The 21,428-nt window shown below is 38.4% G+C and overlaps 1 protein-coding gene across 1 annotated transcript in view; it reads right to left on the bottom strand.

Moving 5' to 3' along the window:
* Window positions 1–21,428, bottom strand: part of atp9b (ATPase phospholipid transporting 9B) — a 351,572-nt gene that overhangs the window by 247,015 nt on the left and 83,129 nt on the right. The window contains exons 3-7 of the mRNA XM_060823126.1: window positions 16,612–16,762; window positions 14,082–14,195; window positions 10,359–10,467; window positions 7,174–7,232; window positions 1,295–1,346 (exon numbers count right to left, since the gene is read on the bottom strand). Of these exons, the coding sequence (XP_060679109.1) occupies window positions 1,295–1,346; window positions 7,174–7,232; window positions 10,359–10,467; window positions 14,082–14,195; window positions 16,612–16,762 (485 nt within the window). The remainder of the gene's footprint in view (window positions 1–1,294; window positions 1,347–7,173; window positions 7,233–10,358; window positions 10,468–14,081; window positions 14,196–16,611; window positions 16,763–21,428) is intronic.

The following is a 21,428-nucleotide window of genomic DNA, read 5'->3' as shown; positions in this document are numbered from 1 at the left end:
TTTCAGCTTTTGAAATATCACAAGTACTCTCCAGAATCTTAATACAAACTTAATTCCTGACAATAACAGATCAATAGCCAGTATGTCCAAAATACAAAAACAAAATAATGCAGATGCTAGAAAGCAGAGAAAGAAATAGAAAAATGTTGGCAATATTCAGTGGATTAGGTCAACATAGCTGGAGAGAAAAACAATTAATATTTCAGGCTAATGAAATATATTTAACTCTCAATTGTGATGAAAGATCATAACAAAAACATTGACACTGGGTATTCACAACATTTTCTGCTGATTCCTTGGAAAGCACCAATAGTCTATATTAAAATGTCTTTCCTTTACAAGCTAAAAAACTGAAACTGTAGAATTAAGCAGAACATAAAAATAAATTTCTCGCTATTACGTCAAACAATACACTCCAGGTTGAAACTGGGATTAAAATTAAGTCATAACTTTCAAACATATTTAAGATTTATATTAGTTTTGCGGCTCCATTCAGCTTTTGTGTTGGTGCTAAATAATCTAGAAAATGATCTAAACAGTGGTTATAAGGTATGCATGGCGAAGTTGAGACAAAGCAAACTCAATGATGGGAAAGGTTCAGTGATAAATCAAAGCAAAACACTGCTTTGATTTCAGATTTCCAGCATCTGCAAAGTGCTGTAGAAACTTAACAAGTCTGACAGCATCTTTGGAGAATAAGAATGTTTCCAGGCAGTTGCAAATCATCATTCGAACTCAGTTCAGTTCTGAAAAAGTCGTAAGCCTTGAAATGTTAATAGTATTCCACTTCTCCCTTCACAAATGTTGCCAGATCTGCCATGTTTCTCCAACACTTTGCTTTTATGTTCAGTAATAAGCTCACTTATTTATCTCTCTCATTACACTTGCCAGCTAATGATGCTAATAAATTATTTTATTAAAATAACTCACTTTACAATAATCAGACATTGAATCCCATCGGAGCTATTTTCAAAAGGATACAATGCAACCAAAATTTATTTAAGTTCGTCAGCACTGCTGATTGCAACACAAAATATTTCACAAAACAATCAAATCTGAGTACTTGCTCGAAGTTTCTCACATAAATACTGATCAAAACATTTTTTTTGGAAATTATGTTTAATATATAATTGTGGAATTAGTACATTAAAATTCAACCATCAAACATCAGCGCTTCGAGTGAATTTTTTTTTGGAAGTGCATAAAAGCAATGATTTGTTCAAGTTATTAAGCATTGCTCTCATCACTTGTTTTTCTACCAGGCACTGTGAAAGAATGAAGAAAACTTGCTTACCACTTTTTTCTGATGTTCTCAAAAAGATCATGTCAGCGGGGATGCGCTGGTTCTGAAACAGGATTGAACAGTAATACAGGTAAATAGTCAAATCTGCAACTTGCCTACCAACCTGAAACACATCAACTGAAGCTAGAGTTACTGTAGTCTCTTATATAGAATTTATAGCATACAAAGAGGGCAAGTCCTGATGAAGGGCTTATGCCCGAAACGTCGAATTTCCTGTTCCTTGGATGCTGCCTAACCTGCTGTGCTTTAACCAGCAACACATTTTCAAAGAGGGCAAGTAGTCTACCAGATATACACAAACCTCCTTGAACCCTTATTTCATCTTCTACTCCTTTTCCTTTGTGTACTTCAATAATTTCTACTTCTGTTCTTATCTGAACTGCTCCACAGTTCAGCAAATTCCATATTTTCCTCACTCCCTGGGTAAAGCAGTTTCTTCTGAGTTACTTATTGTCTTTATTACTGGACATTTTATGGCTTCTCATTTTGGATTATCCACATTTGCTTTAGCCTGCTAAATTCTTTTAAACTTCTAAAATGTCTTTATCAGTCTTCTCTGTCACATGGAAAAACACTAGCTCACAGTCTTCAATCATTGCACCCTCTGTACAAAATATTAGGATGATACTAAAACTGTGTCAGCGCTTGTTTGTTTTAATTAATAAGTTCAGAGTTATACACTACATTCTATGCATTTGGATAAAGATCTTGCTATAGGCGTACTGATTTCTTTGGTTTTATAGTTCACTCCTCCAGAAATGAACCCCAGCTTCATTTTCATTTTGTGATGCGTTGATAACTTGTACTGCTACCTTTAATGAAATGAATCTAATCCAGTAGACCCTTTTTAGACCATAAGACATAGAAGTGGAAGTAAGGCCATTCGGCCCATCGAGTCCACTCCGCCATTCAGTCATGGCTGATGGGCATTTCAACTCCACTTACTCACATTCTCCCCATAGCCTTTAATTCCTCGTGACATCAAGAATCTATCAATCTCTGCTTTGAAGACATTTAGCGTCCCGGCCTCCACTGCACTCTGCGGCAATGAATTCCACAGGCCCACCACACACTGGCTGAAGAAATGCCTCCGCATTTCTGTTCTGAATTGACCCCCTCTAATTCTAAGGCTGTGTCCACGGGTCCTAGTCTCCTCGCCTAACGGAAACAATTTCCTAGCGTCCACCCTTTCCAAGCCATGTATTATCTTGTAAGTTTCTATTAAATCTCCCCTTAATCTTCTAAATTCCAATGAATACAATCCCAGGATCCTCAGCCGTTCCTTCAATGTTAGGCCAACCATTCCAGGGATCATCCGTGTGAATCTCCGCTGGACACGTTCCAGTGCCAGTATGTCCTTCCTGAGGTGCGGGGACCAAAACTGGACACAGTACTCTAAATGAGACCTAACCAGAGCTTTATAAAGTCTCAGTAGCACAACGGTGCTTTATATTCCAACCCTCTTGAGATAAGTGACAACATTGCATTTGCTTTCTTAATCATGGACTCAACCTCTACCACATTCAAGCTTTCATCATTCAAGATGATTTTTTATTCCTCCTACCACAATTCCCAATAAGAACAGAAATGTTATGCTTTGAATCAATTAGATGCCTAATGTAAAGCATAGGTGACAAAATATAGAAATTGCTGGAAAAGCTCAGCAAGCCTGGCAGCATCTGCAGAAAGAAATCAGAGTTAATGTTTCAAGTTGAGTGACTTTCCTCTAAACAGAGTGCTTCTGAGAACTCAGTTCTGAGGAAAGGTTACTTGACCTGAAATGTTAACTCTGCTTCCTCTCCATAGATTTTCCAGCAATTTCTATTTTTGTTTCTGATTTAGAGCATCCACAGTTCTTTCGGTTTTTGTTCAGGACAAAACATGAGTGTTACATTTTCAAATCTTAACGTTTCTTCTCGGAAAATTAAAACATGTCCTGAGCTTCAAATTTAACCTCAAAAGGAGGCTGCAAGCCCTTTCTGATTCACTGGATGTGTACAGAGGTTACATACTAAACAGTACAGAACAAGGGTTCGTGGTTTCTAATTGAGTCAATTCAATTTCAAAAACGAGAACAAATTATTTAGCATTATTTTAAGAGACATTTTTGCAGGAAAAAAAAATACCTAGCTTGGTCTAACCTAGTCACCAACTGCTAATTTATCTAATTATTGTTACTTTTGTGTCCCTGGACTGTAGATTTATTCTTCAGCCAAGTACTTCAAAATCAAAGCACTGAAAGTCAGGATAATGCAGTGCATCTGTACATTCTCTCTTTCTGGTGCCGAGGCTTAAATTCAGTTCAAGCTCATTGCATGAATGACAGATTTGACTGTTTGTTGCGAGGATCTTTATGAAAAACGTCTGAGCAACCCAGTTCTGAGCCGGTGTGGGACCAAAGTATGCACAACTGCAGCAAATAGCAAATCATAAACACAGTTAGTTATTCATCCAATTCATTAGACCTGTCAGCCACTCAATGATACTAAAATGTCATATTGATGACTCCAGAAATTCTTGCTTTTCGGTGGGCAAAAGAATTACTCAGTTTCAGGATAATGAGATTCATAGATTGCAAGCTGGCTAACTTATTTGGAGATTAAAGTAGATAATTATAATTGAGGTGACTGCTATAAAAAGCAATACCATTAGAAGGTACTTCTGTTGAAATTTAAAAAGGACTACATACAGCATATACAATTTACCTCAAGCACTACAGAATTATATATATGATAGTTACTAGACAGAAGATTTCAGTGACTACTCCATTACTGAAAATTGAGGAGGAAAGGAAAAGCAAGAGGGAGAAGAAACTGCATTTGCCTGTTCTCAGGACATCCTGAGATGTTTAACAATCAAATGGTAAAAGTGCAGTCACGGTTATTACACTGGAAAACGATTTATACAGTGCATGGTCTGATGGACAGCAATGCGTTGAAGAGTGGGGGACAAAATTTGGCCTCATTTACACCATCAAATGTGCAATCCACCAAATTCAGTGGGAACAGCACTGAAAAAGGAGCAATTTTAAGTCCATGAGTTCTGCTTGCCCTCACCTTTTACACTGGTTTCAGACTCTACTCACCTGAACAGAATGCATACACCTGCCCCCCACCTTATGCCCCCTATCCAAAAAGATAGGCATTAGATGTCAACTGTACTGGTTAGGGAACGCTCTTCAATTGCGCCCATTATCTTGGACACAGGCACCAGTTATATTTGTAACTTTTCCTGTCTCAAAGAGTATATGATTTAACACGAAACTGACTATAATGAAATTATTGCCTGGTTTATTATAGTTTCTTTTGAATGTCAAGGTCAGTCATTTTAAAATAGAATATTCGTAGGAGAAGCACATATACACAAAATTTAAAAATTCATAAAGCAAGCTTTATTCCCTTGTTGGTACTGTGACACATTCCAGAGGATCTGATGCGAATGACAAATGAGGTGATGATAAAAAAAACACTTTCTAGCAATTAAACCCTTCACCTTAAATCACACCTCCTAAAAGACATGTTTCCAGGGGGCTTCAATCTACTCAAATACAAAAAGAAATTTTTCATATCAGTTTGCTGTATTTGGAAGCATTTCCTGAAACCGTGGGAATTATCTTGGGTCGGAACACTGATACTGTTCAATCTAATTTTCAGGTGCAGCCTTCATACACACGTGTATAAAAATCAACAATGTTACATTAGGTCTCAACTTATAGTGAACAGGCTTTTGTTGAGCTGCTTTCTTCTCTCAAATCTACCAATCAATCTTACACACTCCCGACGGTTAAACATGTCCAGTCCAGATCTTTTGAGAACTGATCTGTCCCACATAACTCATTCCACTCAAATAGGATCAACCTCCTACTGGTTTAACAAATAACTCACAGGTTACCATTCGGTTGCTACTGCTTTATTCCTGATGAAGGGCTTTTGCCTAAAACGTCAATTTTACTGCTCCTCGGATGTTGCCTGAACAGCTGTGCTCTTCCAGCACCACTAATTCAGAATCTGGTTTCCAGCATCTGCAGTCAATGTTTTTACCCTGCTACTGCAGAAGACTATTATCCATTTCCAAAGACGTGAATACAATATTTATACATTGTCAATATTGTGTAGAGTAAATGGGTAAACATACTTAAAAGTACTGATTCATTGAAAAATAATTTATTTTCAAAACTTCCAATTTATAAGCGGTCTATAAAAAATGTCCAGCATTATTCAATAAATCCAATTAGTAATTAATGGGTCTACATCACTGTCAATTCAAACTTAAGCAACAGTTGAAGGATTTGACCTCAATCACAACATTTCTCAACTGATAAGGATCATTGTAAAAACTACAGGACAACACTAAGATTGAAAAGACTAAGAGAAGGGCAAGTCAATCAAAGTGATAGGAGACCATGATCATTTTAAAAACAAACTGAGGATTACAAGTGCATTGAAAGTTATTGTGAGGGCCTGCAGTAAATCCTGGGAAAGCCTTCCTAACCCTTAAAATCTGAAATTGCCTTCATAAACCTCTGTGCCTTTTTCAGAACTTTTTGACGATGTTTTGGTCACCCATCTGAATATATGCTTAGTTTGGTGTTTCCTTTTGTCTGATTAAGCTTACAATAAAGTCCTTGGCCAGTTTTTCTACATTAAAAGGCACTGTACCATGGTTTTGTTGACACTCAAATTAGCATAAGAGACTATGTTATAATTGCACGTATAAATACATAGTGTGTTACAGAAGAGGAAACTCAGGGAGTAGAGTATTTGCAAAGAGTATCATCATTTAGAAGGTACTTCGACAAAAGCTTTTAAGAAACATCATGATAGAAGTGGTAGGAGACATTAATGTTTTTGACAGAAACCAGTAGAGAGAAAGAATTCAACTTGAGGAAACAAAACTCATGTCTCACTATTTTACAACAATTTTGCATCATTCTTCCTACTGGACACAAACTATTTAATTTTTTTTCATTTTCTCAATTTATTCTCATTCTACATTTTAAAACACAACCATACTAATTTACTTACTCACTCTCACTGTCCTACATTTCTTGATCTTATTACTATCTCCTGTACATTCTCATTAAGTAAAATTAGATTTCCACTATGATTAGCAAAACATCTTGCATAGTGAATTATTTTATGCAGCACACACACACATTACACACAAATCTCTCTTGGTCACTGAATAATTTGACTGGATACATCAGGATGCCACAAGTTAATCAACTGGTGGATAGACACAACATAAGACATGAAGTAATAATGAACATTATAGCTCCTTTCTCCATCCATCAATAGCGATACTTTCTGAATTCTCTATATCAGATTCAATGCAGATGTAATTATCCACAGACTTTTTGATGTGGGGTGGCATGGTGGCTCACTGGTTAGCACTGCTGCTTCACAGTACTAGGGTCCCAGGTTCGATTCCAGCCTCGGGCGGCTCTGTGTAATGTTTGCACATTCTCCTAGTGTCTGCGTGGGTTTCCTCCGGTTTCCTCCCACAATCCAAAGATGTGCAGGTCAGGTGAATTGGCTATGCTAAATTGTTAATTGCGTTAGTCAGAGGGAAACGGGTCTTGGTGGGTTACTCTTCAGAGGGTTGGTGTGGACTTGTTGGGCTGAAGGGTCGGTTTCCACACTGTAGGGTAATCTAATTACGCTATGTTATACATAAAAAGTGCACAAGATACATAAGTTAATTTATTTTCCTTTTAAAATCAATGCAGGCACATTCCCAACTTTGCAAAACGGTGTCATATTTCTAGCTATTCTGGAGTCAGCAGTGCTGTGAAAAATACACCCTGGCTTTAGGCAAACAGAAGTAGCAATCTCTTTTATGCCAGAGTAGTAAATACAGCGAACACAAACCTTCTCAACTATAATAAGATCGCCCACTTGAATATCAGAGCTCTTCACCTGTACTTTACCTAGAAAAAAAAATGGTGAGTCAGTCACATTTGTTGAAGACACAGAAAAACTACACATTGTGTAATTAGATCTGTCACAAAGTACACAGTTCTCCTCCCAAACGTTCTTGTCTGAGCTTTGTCAAAACTATGGTGAAGGCAACAGCAACAGAAAGAAGATTGCATGCTTGTTTCAAAACTGAGTTACAAGTTGGTGGTCACAACTAATTCATGGATTACTTCAATGCAAAAGTGGAACTGCAGCCAACAAATTTTATCTTTTGTAAGGGAGGTAGGCGGGGGGGGAGCCAAGTGAAGAGGTAACACTAGGACAGTCAACAGCATGCCTCAAGTTCATGATCTGATAGACATTGTAGTTCCTTTTCAAAGATATTCTAGAATGAAAAATTTAACCAAAATAAATTGTGAAATATGCACCAAATCTTCAAGCTATCGTCCACGTTTTAGACAAGGCACATATTTCTAGGTCCATTAGTAAAATAGTCAGATTAGATTAGTCATGGATATATCTGCATACACTCATAACAAACATAGCTGTAACTTAATAAGCATATCAAATTCCTATTCATTCAGCTGCTAAAGTGTTAGCCAATATGAATTACTTATTTAGTAATCTCACATCAGCTATTTGAAAACTTTAGTGAAAAATTTGCAACCAAAGAATAATTATGAATGGAAATTCAGTGCCTTAATGCTGTGTCACCTTTTTGATAAAATATCTTTCCAAAGTTTTTTTTCCCATTTACAAGATCTTTTATCTAATCCTGTAGGTCTAACTTCAATTACAATACTGGGTTCAAGGCCACAGGAAACTAATGGGAAATTGCATGGATAAAACTCTTGCTCCTCAGGTCATATCAGATATAACCATTTAATACCTACTTATGGAAGTCAGGAAGTAATTCCCAGTGAAACTATTACTTTCCATTCCTTGTTAGAGATTTAATGCTACTCTTCTGCAATTTAAATTTCACACAGAATATTTAAACTGCAAATGACTAGGTAAGAATAAAGTCAATACTGATTTAAATGCACAAAGCTTTTTAACTCAGACTCCAAAGAAGACCAAAGTTCTTGTTCCCTAAACCATCTTCAGTTTTACAGATCACACACCATGATACTACAAATAACTTGGTACAGGAAAATGAATCAGATATTCATAACAGTTGCATCATATTAATTCCAAAGTTAACTACAAATATGCTGTAAGTAATAAAAAACTGATTGCTCTTTTATTGCAATTTTCTCCAGTTAATTTCTATTACTAACTGCATTCCACCCTTTTATAAAAAAATTACATTTTATTTACACCTTAATCTTGCATTTTTTCCTTCAGTGTTTATCACTAAAATAATCTTTTATCTTCCAAATTTTGAATAATGAAACTGGACTTTCATGGACAACTGTTTTAAAGCAGTTAGCAATTCAGGTTACAATGCATCTTTAGCACAATTCAAAAAAAAAGCTAAAAGGGCTTATTACTTCCAAGCAGATACATAGCTGATCCATTTGACTTCAACAGCACCAGTCACCTGTGGCACCCAGAACACCATACAAAGAAAACCTTTACATGAAATACATCCCCCATCTGCCTTTTGGAACGACAGTACATCACTTGCCAGATATGAACTTTTCACTATCACATTTATGAATCAAGCAATGGAAATGATGGTTACACAAACCACTTAAAAATAAAAAAAAACACAAATTTCTATCCCTTCATATAGCTTAAATAAAACAGTGCTGGAGAAACTCAACATAAGTAGAGTTAATATTCCAGTCTGATATGACTCTTCTTCAGACCGAACAGTACTGGAAAAAAGGATTTTGTTTTCACTACTTTTGACATATGCAGAGGAGGACCAAGGCGGCAGAGGGTAAAGAGCCTGAGTGCAAAAGACAAAGGCGTTGTTAATAGTGGAGAAAGGAAAAAGAAACATTAAGTTCAGTAACTTTGGAGCCTGATCGTATCCTTCCATATTTTTTAACTGACCCCTATACCCTGGTTCTATCATGACATGGGGTTGTTTTCAGCACAGCTAACCCATTCTCACCTCTGTAGTCCTATTATCACATGATCTATTTTCATCACAACCCATTCATTCAATTTCAATAGTAGAGGATGATCCTTTGAATGCAGATCAGTATGGTGAAAAAGAAGGACAAGTGAATTCCGTTGGTGTAGGGAGGAGGGGAAGGGGTGAGGGCAGAAGTGTAGGTCAGGCACAGCGGAAGGCCTTATCAACCACAAGTGAGGTTTTTTTTTGGGGGGGGGGGGGGGGTGGGGAAGGAGCGGGGAGAGAGTAATGGTTGAGGAAAAAGTCATGCTGGAAGCTGCCTACTGGAAGGTGCTATCACAGTAGAGAAACAGAACTATGCGAATTAATAGGCCAGTCATGGATATTGAAGTATAGCTTGTCCTCAGAAATCGCAACAATGGAGTCAAGGAAGGGAAGGGAAGAGTCACAGATGAACCAGGTAAAGGGGACAGAAGTATGTAATTTGAACGGAGTGCAGATGACAAATGCCTATATGCAACAAGATATGAGCACCAAGTTACAGAGGGATAAAGCTTTTTACAGCCTCCTGCAGTTAGCGAACATTCTTTGTTCCCCAAGCTGAGAGATGTGCTATTACTTTAGAATCAGTGTTGACTGATAACAAATTGACTAATTACATAAATAAGGCATATCTGGGAAAGTGCAGTCCCTTGATTGCAACACGCAGGATTCTGTCAACATATGGAAGATCTGGACAATCTTGTGGCTCACTCAGTTGCTGAGCGAGTGTTTGAGTTTCAGACATTGAACAGTATCAAGAAGGATGACACTTAGTTGAAGACGACAGTTAACCATAAAATTTTATGTCTCATTTCAATAACTGCTCAATAGCTTGAAATTTGAGAACTATTTGCCTCAATAACTGTTATTGAGTCACTGCACAAGATTATGTGGAATTAATTTCATGAAGAAAGGAACCATTTTTAAAGTTCACACATTAAAAATATAAGTGACCAATACTTAGAACCTGGAATCATTGGCAACTATTTTCCAAAACTGGAACTACCACTGACAAAACCCATCAACTGAGTACGACTGTTGAAATGCTGAGCAAGCTATTTCTAACCTCGTATGGTCAGCTTGCTATATAGCTGTGAATTCATCTCCTCATCTCGTTGATAGCGACGGAACTCATCCAATGCTTCCCGAATTATTGTCACCGCCATAACAAAACCCTGGAAAACAGAAATATAATAACGAGTGACATAAATCAAGTTATTAATATCTTGAATTATATCAGAAACAGGCTTTAAAACAGACTATTTTTTGATGTTGCTAGACACAATCCTTTTTACTCATTTAGGGATTTGTACTTTGCTGGCTAAGCCAGCATTTATTGTCCTCTAGTTTCACCAGAGAAGGTGTTGATCAGTTATCTTCGTGGACTCCTGTGGTACATTTGGTGCAAAGTCACACATAGCACTGTTAGAAAGTGAGTTCCACAATTTTCACCGTGACATCAAAGAAACAGCAACATATTTCCAAGTTAGGATGAGGGGTGACTTGGAGAGGAACTTGCAGGTGGTAATGTTTCCATGTATCTACTACCCTTGTTCTTCGAGATGATACGGGTCAAGAGTTTGCAAGCTGCTGTCTAAGGAACCTTTGTGAATTTCTGCAGGGCATTGGTTATTAGTACATAATTATTATGGTGCACAAACGGTGGAGCAAGTGAATATTTGTTAACATGGTGTCAATCAAGCAGGCTGCTTGGTGATATAACATTGTAGAGCCATATCGTGCAGAAGCCCTTAAGCCCATAGAGTCTGCACCTCTCTATCCAGCATTTGGTGCACAGTAATTGGACATTTCAAATGCTCATCCATGCACTTTTTAAACGTTGAGGTTTCTTGTTTTTTCTTCCCTCCAAGACAGTGCAATCCAGATTCCCACCACCCTCTGGGTAAAAGTTTTATGTTCTTCAAATCTCCTCCTAACCTTATGCCCTTCAACTTAAAGTTACGCTCCCTCATTTTGACTCTTCAACTAACAGGAAGAACTACATCTTTTCCACTCTGTCCAGGCCCCTCACAATCTTATATAGCTCAAACAGGTTTCCCCTCAGGCTTCTCTGCTCTGAAGTAAATCGACCCAAGCTATCCAGCCTTCTTCACCCCTAAAATTCTCCAACCCAGGCAACATCCTGGTGTATTGCCTCTGCATCCCCTCCAGTGCAATCTCATCCTTCCAATTCTGAGAGAAACTTATTTGCACACATTACTCCAGTTATGACCTAACCAAAGCTTTGTACAGCTCCAACATAATCTCTCAGCTCTTATATTGTCACAACTTAAAGATGAGTCGTGAAGTCTAACATCCTGGCAACTGACCTTTCGGCTATGCCGACCATAATCCTAAACTAAACTAGTCCCATCTGTTGCACATGGCCCAAATCACTCCAAACATTTATTATTCATTTACTTATCTAAATGTCTTTTAAATGTTGTAACTGCACCCATTCCCAGTTCCTCTGGCAGTTCATTCCACACACAATCCACCGTAATCTTTCTCCTCTCACCTTAAAAATATGCCCCCTAGTCTTGAAATGTCCCACCCTGGGAAAAGACACCTGTCATTCACTTTATCTATACCCCTCATTATTTAAAGTCTCTATAAAGTCACCTCTTAATCTCCTATGCTCCAGTGAAAAAGGTTCCAGACTATTCAGCCTCTCTTTTATCACTCAAACCCTCTATTCCCAGCAACATCCTGGTAAATCTAAATTTAATGGACCTTCTACTCAGCATCATAGAATGCTCATGTGGCAAAATGTTGGAAAGATCATCACAGTCTAGCAAGCAAATAATGCATCATGAAAAATAATTGGCCCTTGATTAAAAGGTTGATCTGAGAACATCTGTAACCTGTAAGTACATACAGAAATTATGATTTTCAAGTTACAAAATGTTTTTACATTAGTTTACATTCTTCTTTATTTGCCCATCATCTATTACTACAGGCACAAGATTGTGTAATGTTGAAAGATTAAATGGGAATTTCTACTATTACATTGATGCCCAGAGAAAGACTTAAACTGCACTGTCTTTGCGTGGGGATGACATTTGTGCAGTAATGAGAACAACTCCCCACTACATTTAGACAGTCACTTTCTACTATTCTCCTGCTATTATCAGATTAAACTATAATTCAATCTCTTCCATTCAGAAATGCTTTCTAGCCATCCCCTGAAGGTATGTCACACTTACATTGTCTTGGGGAATCACTGAGTCAGGAAATCGTCTGCATCACAATTTCCCAGGATTAGGGCATTAGCATTTGCATTATCTCAGAGGATGATCTCATCCTACCATCATATCTGGGGATTCAGGTGACTATGAGGGAGTGACCAGAGCATCTATAAGCATTACCAACTGACCTGTATAAAGGGGATGTGTTTTCTTTGTTCAGTGTCTCACTAGGACTCAAATTCACATGTCTGCAAAGAGTGTCAAAGGTGTCACCAAGCTTGTACAAGCTTTAATAAACTTTAACTGTTTGCAGAGGTTGGTGGGCACAAATTGCATCTCATGTGAGAAATCTCGGGAAAAGAACTGAACAGTTGTGTCAACAAACTGGTATCAGCAGTTGAGCAAAACTGCTTTAACATGCTTGTTGGAGGTATAGTTGTGGCACAGTTGGGTTTTCCCTCTCAGGAAGATTTCCTGTTGACACTAATTTCCTCTTAAATTAACTCAGATAGGAAGTGCAAGCACATAATTATCAGTTGTAAGTGTATACACTATTACTAATGCTACCACACCGTTGGGGAACCTTGCACATTCCTCACATATCCACAAGAAAACTTATTACCAAGACTAAAATGCTTAACAAAGGAACCCAAAGGCATGGAATGTTGAATATGGATGGAAAATGGTAGTTTGTTTCAATATGACAATGGTAATGTTTCAAGGTTCACTACCAATTCCTGGGATTGATGACTGCATGAAGAAAGACTTGATCAACTGGGATCAAGATGGTGACCCTGTGGAATTCTTTAAAATGGAAGGCTGCGGAGGCCAAGTCATTGATTTCCAGTATTACTTAGGTAGATGCGATGTTATTGAATACATCCTAGTTCAGGGGAGTTGACATCAGCCTGAAGCTATGAGATCTGATCTAAATTTGATCTTCAGTGCAAATGACATTTGCTTTCACTGATCTTCTGTACCACAACAAGTTTATTTTACCAAAGAATGCCTGATAATGACTTGTAGAAACATTTGCCCATTTGTAGAACTTATTTTAGATCTCATGCAAACTTGTACATAGTCTTATCTTTTTCAGCAGATACCCCGATTAAAACAGCCTTTATAATTTAAAGCCTACTTTCAGAAATAACTAAAGAAAGTAATTGCCATTTATTTTAGCAAAGTCCTTTTCAACTTTTGATTCTAAGTACTTCTCAAACTGTTTAAAAATGATCCAAAACTCTTTATAAAAAAGCACCAAATAGCTTGTTGGTTGAAAATTAATAAAATAAATTTTACGTTACCTTTATAGGCCCAAGGCAGCCGTTGGGAATTGACCATGATTACAGCTCCCAACCTAACAGGCTACAACCCTAATCACATTTACAATTGACTGACCACTCAAAGTGCAAAAAGCTTGCAGTTAGTGGCAGAGTTAATATAGATGAAGGCAGGAGGAAACATTAGTGCAACAAACAACAGTCATGAATCAGCATTTGATAACTAATTTTAATTCTTCTTAAGTGACTAAACTTTCACAAATGCTTGACAATTACAGTTCTTCATGCACAAAGTTAAACACGTGAGAAAATATTACTTACCAGAGGAGCCCAGTATGTATACAGATAGCCTATCTTCAATGATGGTACAAACTGCGAGCATGATACCACCAGGAAATAAAGATTCAAGAAAAACTTGAATTGCTGATATAATACCTGAAAAATGACACTACAATCAGACTGGTAATTTCAGTCCATAATTGTTTTTAAAAACAGAAAATACTTCAGAGGAAGTAGTATCATAGATTCATAAATGAAGTGTTTAAAAGATCACAAGGAGAATAAGACAGAACGGGAAAATAAAACACTGCACTTGCTGAAAAACTAAAACAATGTTGGGGGAAGAGAAAGGGGGAGTTAGTGGGGCAGAACTTGACATTATTCTGCACCTTTGAGCTAAAAAAGACATTTTTGCATTGCAACATGTTGAAAGAATAGGGTGGGCAATAAAGTACCTAGAAGTTTCAAATGACAGAGGGGACGCAGATATTTACCAACAATTTGACTCTGAAAAAAATGACATTCCATGTTTTAAATTGGTCAAGATCTGTGTCACAAAGGTGGATTAGCTCTGCATGAAAAATTCTCTCACAATTGAAAATGTATTCTTAGTAATCAGTTTTAACTTTCTGCAATGACCTTAATGTGTGTGTGTGTGTGGGGGGGGGGGGGGGTGGAAAGAGAGAGAGAGAGAGCGAGAGCGAAAGCGAGAGAGAATCCTACAAGTTCTGAAATATAGAGTCAAGAACGCGTTGGAAAAGCACAGCAGGTCAGGTAGCATCCGAGGAGCAGGAGAATCAACATTTCGGACATAATCCCTTCATAAGAAATTAGGCTTGAGGGCAAGGGGTGCTGAGAGATAACTGGGACGTGGGGTGGGGCTGGTGAAGAGGTAGCTGGGAATGTGATAGGTAGATGGAGGTTGGGGGGCAGGGGGATGAAGGAGGGTAGAGCAGATAATGGGAAGAAAGATGGACAGTTCAAGAGGGTGGTGCTGAGTTGGAGGCTTGCAACTGCGATGGGGTGGGGGGGGGGGGGGGGGGGGTGGGGGGGGGGGGAATTAGGAAACTGGTAAAATCCACATTGATCCCGTGTGCACAGTCCCAAGATGGCAGATGAGACATTCTTCCTCCAGGTGTCGGGTGGCAAGGGGTTGGGAATGGAGGCAGCCCAGGACCTGCATGTCCTTGGTGGAGTGGGAGGGGGGAGTAAAAAGTGTTTGGCCACGGGGCAGTGGGGTTGGTATGGATTCAGTGTGGATTTCACCAGTTTCCTCATTTCCCCTTCCTGATTATAGGAATTTCTTCTTTTAAAAATTTAACTTATTTTTAGAATCAATCTGTTCAAAGATGTCATTACACACCTTTGGAACGGTGGGACTTGAACCCATGCCTTCTAGCATAGAGGTAGGAACACCACTGTGCCACAAGAGTTTTTTTTTTAATTTAACCTATTCAGGGATGTTATTCTACACCTCTGGAGCAGGTGAGACTTGAACCCAGGTCGCTCCATCTAGGGACAGGGACACTACCACTGCATTATAACAAGGCCCAAGAGCACTTTTTTCTTTAAGAAAGAAAGTAACCTCATTTCCTCATCAACCTATTCAGAGATGTCCTTACACACCTATGGAGCAGGTGGGACTTGAAACCAGGCCTCTTGGTCTAGTACTAGGGACGTTACTGCCACAAGGCCCAAGAGCCCTTTCTTTCAATCTCAGGTTATTTGCAATAGCTGCTCTGTCACAAATGAAATTGGTTGTTGCTTGTAAATAATTAAGAGGCTCCTTTTAACTTCACCGTCAGTTTTCAATATTTGATCTATTGCTGAAATCCAAATGAATGAGTGTTTGTATTTATTTGGCTATACACTGAGAGGTGACAGTCACGTTTAATCCCAGCCATCCTTCACCATGTCAAGTCAGTCAAAGTTCGTAGTTATGGCATTTATGGTTAACTGTGATCCCGAGGTTATCCTTTACAATGTCATTACTGAAGTGTTACGGTAAAATCATTCACTCTAAAAACATTGTAACATGTTTACTCAAAATGGTTTATAACCCAGGAGACTTTTTGATTACTGTCAGCGTAAGAGCATCTAGCTACTCACATGCATCTAGTTTTTCCTGTTGCCCTACAATTTTTTTTCTTCAGACAGTTGTCCAATTCTCTTTCTGAAGCCATAATTGTGCAGCCATTAAGATAATGCATTTCATATCTTAAAACAGAGACTAACTTTTATGGAAAGTACTCTCAGGAGCACATAGCCATTTTCTATGACACAGAACATAATTTCCAAAAGACCCCCATCTGTACTGCAAGAGAAGGATGAAAGTTGAAACGGTGAAAAAAATTTGGAAACAGTGACATTTCACCACCATTTTTGTAGATAACAGTGCAGGCAACATTGTGATTTTCATCCTGATGGGAAGAATCAGCTTTTATATGTTTTTATTGTTTTTGAAACAGACACTGGAAAGAACTGATTAGAGGGAAAGCACTACACACACTGTATAACCTCTATGTATTTTGACACAAAGGTTGTTTCAAGACATGCAAACTCAGTTACCTACCCCAGGGACAAATGTAAAAATATTGTACTTCTGGTTCTTGATTGCATTTCTTGGATGTTTTTCCTCACACTTCTCTGGATGCCCCAGCCAAACCGTGCGGGCTTTAAGCTGTTTCTTTCGCCTACAGATGTTAGCAAGCCAGTCACAGCAACTGAAAGATACAAAAATGTCTAAATATTTAACTACTCTTTGTGCATCAGAAGTAATTTCCAAAATCAAACACACTTCATTCATACACTAAGACACACTAAATGGAATTAGCTTACTGTAACTATCAAAATGCCTAACTATATATAAAGCATACAAAGCAAAAACACTTAATTAACTCTTCCAACATAGTAAAATCCCATAAACACACCCTTGGCAAAGGCAAATTTAGTAAAACATTGTCTCATGTGCAATTCTAGTAACAAAAAGAGAAGCCCAGCTTTTAGCTGAATCGCGTGCACGACAGAGAGAACGAGAGCGCAAAGTTTTCACATCCAGCTTCCAGAGCTCAGCAATTGCTGAAAGCTAAAGCAAAAAATCTGTGGAAGCCAGGCTGCTTCTATTGTTCCAACTTTATTTTTTAAAAATCCAAGGCCTGACAAACTGTTTACTTTGCTTTGGAGCAGACTGCTTCACACTTTCATCTCAATGTTTCTTCATAAGAGGACAGAATACGTCTCAAAGACATTTCCTCCCTTAAAAAAAACAAATAAACAAAGATGGCTTCATTTTTTAAAAAACCTTTCACCTTAACGATTAATACAGTAAAATACATATACCTTCCATTGACTGTAAGCATGCAAATATTCACTACTGCAGACCATTTCAATCTGTATTTTTCTCAGCACTGAGCTCCCTCATCTTTATTCAAAGTCTCTCCATCTAAACGTTCTAGAATTTATGCTTAAATTTCTCTATAAACTTTAAGAACTTTAAGGAATTATGATCAGTTTAGGAGTTACATAGAGTTGTCTCGCACATTACTGGCAATATAAAACAATAAAAAAACTTTTCAATTGTAGAATATTGCTATCGATTATTCAATATTTTGAAAAAATACACAATAGGTCTTTCTATCTTCTTGTTGTCTTTTTGAAAGAGTACAGCACCAACACCTACATCCATAGCCACCTTGAATAGCTTTGCATAATTAGGTGTGACTAACACTGGGACAGTGGTTAACATCATTTTCAGGCTGTCAACTGCCAGCTGACATTCCTCCATCCACTGAAATTTTCAGCACTAGTTCACCAAGTTAATCAGTAGACCAAACACACTGCTAAAATTCGATATGAACTTCAAATAAAAACCACACAGTCATAGAGTCATTGAAATGTACAGCATGGAAACAGACCCTTTGGTCCAATTCATCAATGTCAACTAGATATCCCAACCTAATCTAGTCCCAATTGCCAGCACCCGGCCCAAATCCCACCAAACCCTTCCTATTCATATACCCATCCAAATGCCTCTTCAATGTTGCAATTGTACCAGCCTCCACCACTTCCTCCAGCAGCTTATTCTATACACGTACCACTCCCCTTAGGTCCCTTTTTTACCTTTCCCCACTCACCCTAAACCTATGCCCTCTAGTTCTGGACTCCCCCACCTCAGGGAAACGACCTTGCCTATTTATCCTATGCATGCCCCTCATGATTTTATAAACCTCTATGAGGTCACCCCTCAGCCTCCAATGCTCCAGGGAAAACAGCCTCAGCCTTTCAACTGCCCCCTATAGATCAAATCCTCTAATCCTAGCAACATTCTTGTAAATCTTTTCTGAACCCATTTAAGTTTCACAACATCCCTCCAATAGGAAGGAGACCAGAATTGTACGCAATATTCCAAAAGTGGTCTAACCAGTCCAAACAATCATAGTACTTCCCTCTTCATCAATGTTATGGGATAATCTTTGTTTTCATATCCCACAGGACCATTGCAAACTCACTATTAGATTTATCATCAAGACCATCGCTCAAAGTCTATCAGACAGTTCTGATAGATGCTATAAATGTTTCTTCCAAGTGTGACTAAAAATCACGTCATCAATATACACCAATTAACTGGATAATCATGAAATGACTTCACTGATTTGTCTTTGAAAATGTGGCTGATGCATTTTTCATATCAAATGTCATGACTTTAAACTGGCAGTCTATTCCGGATGTTACAAAAGCCAAAATTTCCTTCACTCTTTCCAGTAAAAGTATCTGCAAATACCCTCTGAAGTTCCTTGTCTCAGCTTCTCAATATAGTCTTCCAAATGTGGAATAGGATATGAATCAGATTTTGTAACTGCACTGACTGTGATAGTCGACACATCATCACTGGGGACCATCTCGTTTTGGCACCATTCCTATGGCTGAGCTTCATTCACTACAACGCATTTCGATTATATTGAATGCATACTTTAAAGTAAACTCTTACTGAACCTGTGCCAACTTTAGAGGGTTAAATCTACAGGGAGGTTAGTTCATTGGAACACCATTTCCTATATCTACAACATATGCAATTAGATTAGTAGTTCCCAGTTTAGTGTAGTGCGGGAAAAACACAGCAGGTCAGAGACAGCATCCGAGGAGCAGGAAAATCGACGTTTCGGGCAAAAGTCCTGACCTGCTGTGCTTTTCCAGCACCACTTTAATCTAGACTCAGATTTCCAGCATCTGCAGTCCTCACTTTTGCCTAGTTCCCAGCTTGTACCCCCATATTATAACAACTTTCAGGTCATTTAAATTTTCCTCAGGAAGATAACTCAATTCATTTCAATTTTCGGAGAACTTTCAATTCAGAAGCATCTGAATTCTTTTAACTGGTAACACATTCTGCTTTTGCTTTCCTTCCCTATCAAAATACCTTCTGAGCATATTCACATGACACATCTAGTGGAGATTGCTTTCTTAGCAAGTTTTGAGAAGATTTGTAGCTCAGGTCGAGGTTCTGGATGCATGTTTGCTCACTGAGCTGGAAGGTTCATTTCCAGACGTTTCATCACTCAACTAGGCAACGTCTTCAGTGGGCCTCCAGGCAAAGCACTGATGATTCCGCTTTAGATTTATATGCTTGGATTTCTTTGGGTTGGTGACGTGATTTCCTGTGATGTCATTGCCTGTTCTTTTTCTCAGGGGTGGTAGATGGGGGTCTAAATTGATGTATTTGCTGATAGAGTTACGCTTGGAATGCCATGCTTCTAGGAATTCTTGTGCGTGTCTCGGTTTGGCATGAACTAGGATGGATGTGTTGTCCCAGGCAAAGTGGTGCCCTTCCTTATCTGTATGTAAGGATAAATTGAGAGAGAGGGTCATGTCGTTTTGTGGCTAGTTGATGTTCATGTATCCCGGTGGCTAGTATTCTGCCTGTTTGTCCAATGTAGTGTTTGTTACAGTTCTTGCATGGTATTTTGTAAATGACATTGGTTTTGCTTGTTGTCGGTATCGGGTCTCTCAAGTTCAAGTTCATTAGCTGATGCGTGTTGGTAGGCTACCATGATGCCAAGGGGTCTGAGTAGTCTGGTGGTGATGTCTGATGTAGGGGAGAGTGGCTAGGGTTTCTGGATGTATTTTGCTTGTTTGTTGCTGAGAAATCAGCAGACTGTGTTCATTGGGTACCATTCTTTTTGAACAAATGGTATACGTGATTTTCTTCAAATGATTGTCAGACTACTCAGACCCCTTGGCATCATGGTAGCCCAAAATATCCACCAACACACTAAAACATCAGCTAATGAACTTGAAAGACCCTATACAGACAACAAGCAAAACCAAATGTCATTTACAAAGTACCGTGCAAGAACTACATTGGACGAACAGGGAGAAAACCAGCCACCAGGATACATGAACATCAACTAGCCACAAAACGGCATGACCCTCTCTCACTAATATCCTTATGAGGAAGGACACCACTTCGACTGGGACAACACATCCATCCCAGGACAAGCCAGACAGAGACACTCATGAGAATTCCTAGAAGCATGACATTCCAACTGAAACTCTATCAACAAACACAGAGTTAGACTCTATCTACCAACCCTGAGAAACAGAACAGGAAATGATATCACCAATATAAAGAAACCCAAACATATAAATAGAAAGCAGGAGTCATCAACAGAGCTTTGCCTGGAGGCCCACTGAAGAGGTTACCTAGTAGGATGATGAAACATCTGGAAATGAACCTTCCAGCTCAGCAAGCAAACCTACGTTCAGATTGCTTTCTATATGGCATTCCTCATAATTCACCTCAATTTCCTTTTGATTTGATAAGGTGTGCTAAACCTTTCCTTTAAAGGTTCACCTACGAGGAACACTAACATTTTATCCCCATGAGAAAATTTCAATTTTTTGATTTGCTTGCTTCCTGTTTCATCACATACTGTGCTACTTTCAAATCTTGTCTAGCCAACGCACCCACTCTATTCCATCCTTCCCTAAAATTTGGTCACTGAACTCTGACTTCCACATTTCTCCTTAATTAATTTCAGTGGGCTCTGACCTCATGCCCAAAAACTAATTCAAATTGCCTGCATTTTGTTGATTCATAGCTGCAACCCTAAAAAAGAACAAATGGAATCCCTTCAGCCCAATCCTCTGGATAGTCTTCATTATAAGCCCAAAAACATGGTATTTAAAGTTGATGCAGTTGTTATAATGCTCCCCGTGATTTGAATGGTATGCAGTGGATTTGAATGGTCTTATTCTTAAAGATACCCATATCCTCCTTGGATAACTGATGCAATTATATTTTTGTGGCTAGTCTGTCTCTAGTTAAATAAAATTGAGTAACTCTTCTATAATCATTTTAGCCATGATATCATATAATGGAATGACTTCTGG

Source organism: Hemiscyllium ocellatum, chromosome 4, assembly GCF_020745735.1.
Source record: "Hemiscyllium ocellatum isolate sHemOce1 chromosome 4, sHemOce1.pat.X.cur, whole genome shotgun sequence".
Classification (NCBI taxonomy): domain Eukaryota; kingdom Metazoa; phylum Chordata; class Chondrichthyes; order Orectolobiformes; family Hemiscylliidae; genus Hemiscyllium; species Hemiscyllium ocellatum.
Note: the sequence above shows the minus strand (reverse complement) of the source record. Positions and strands in the feature narration are given on the sequence as shown.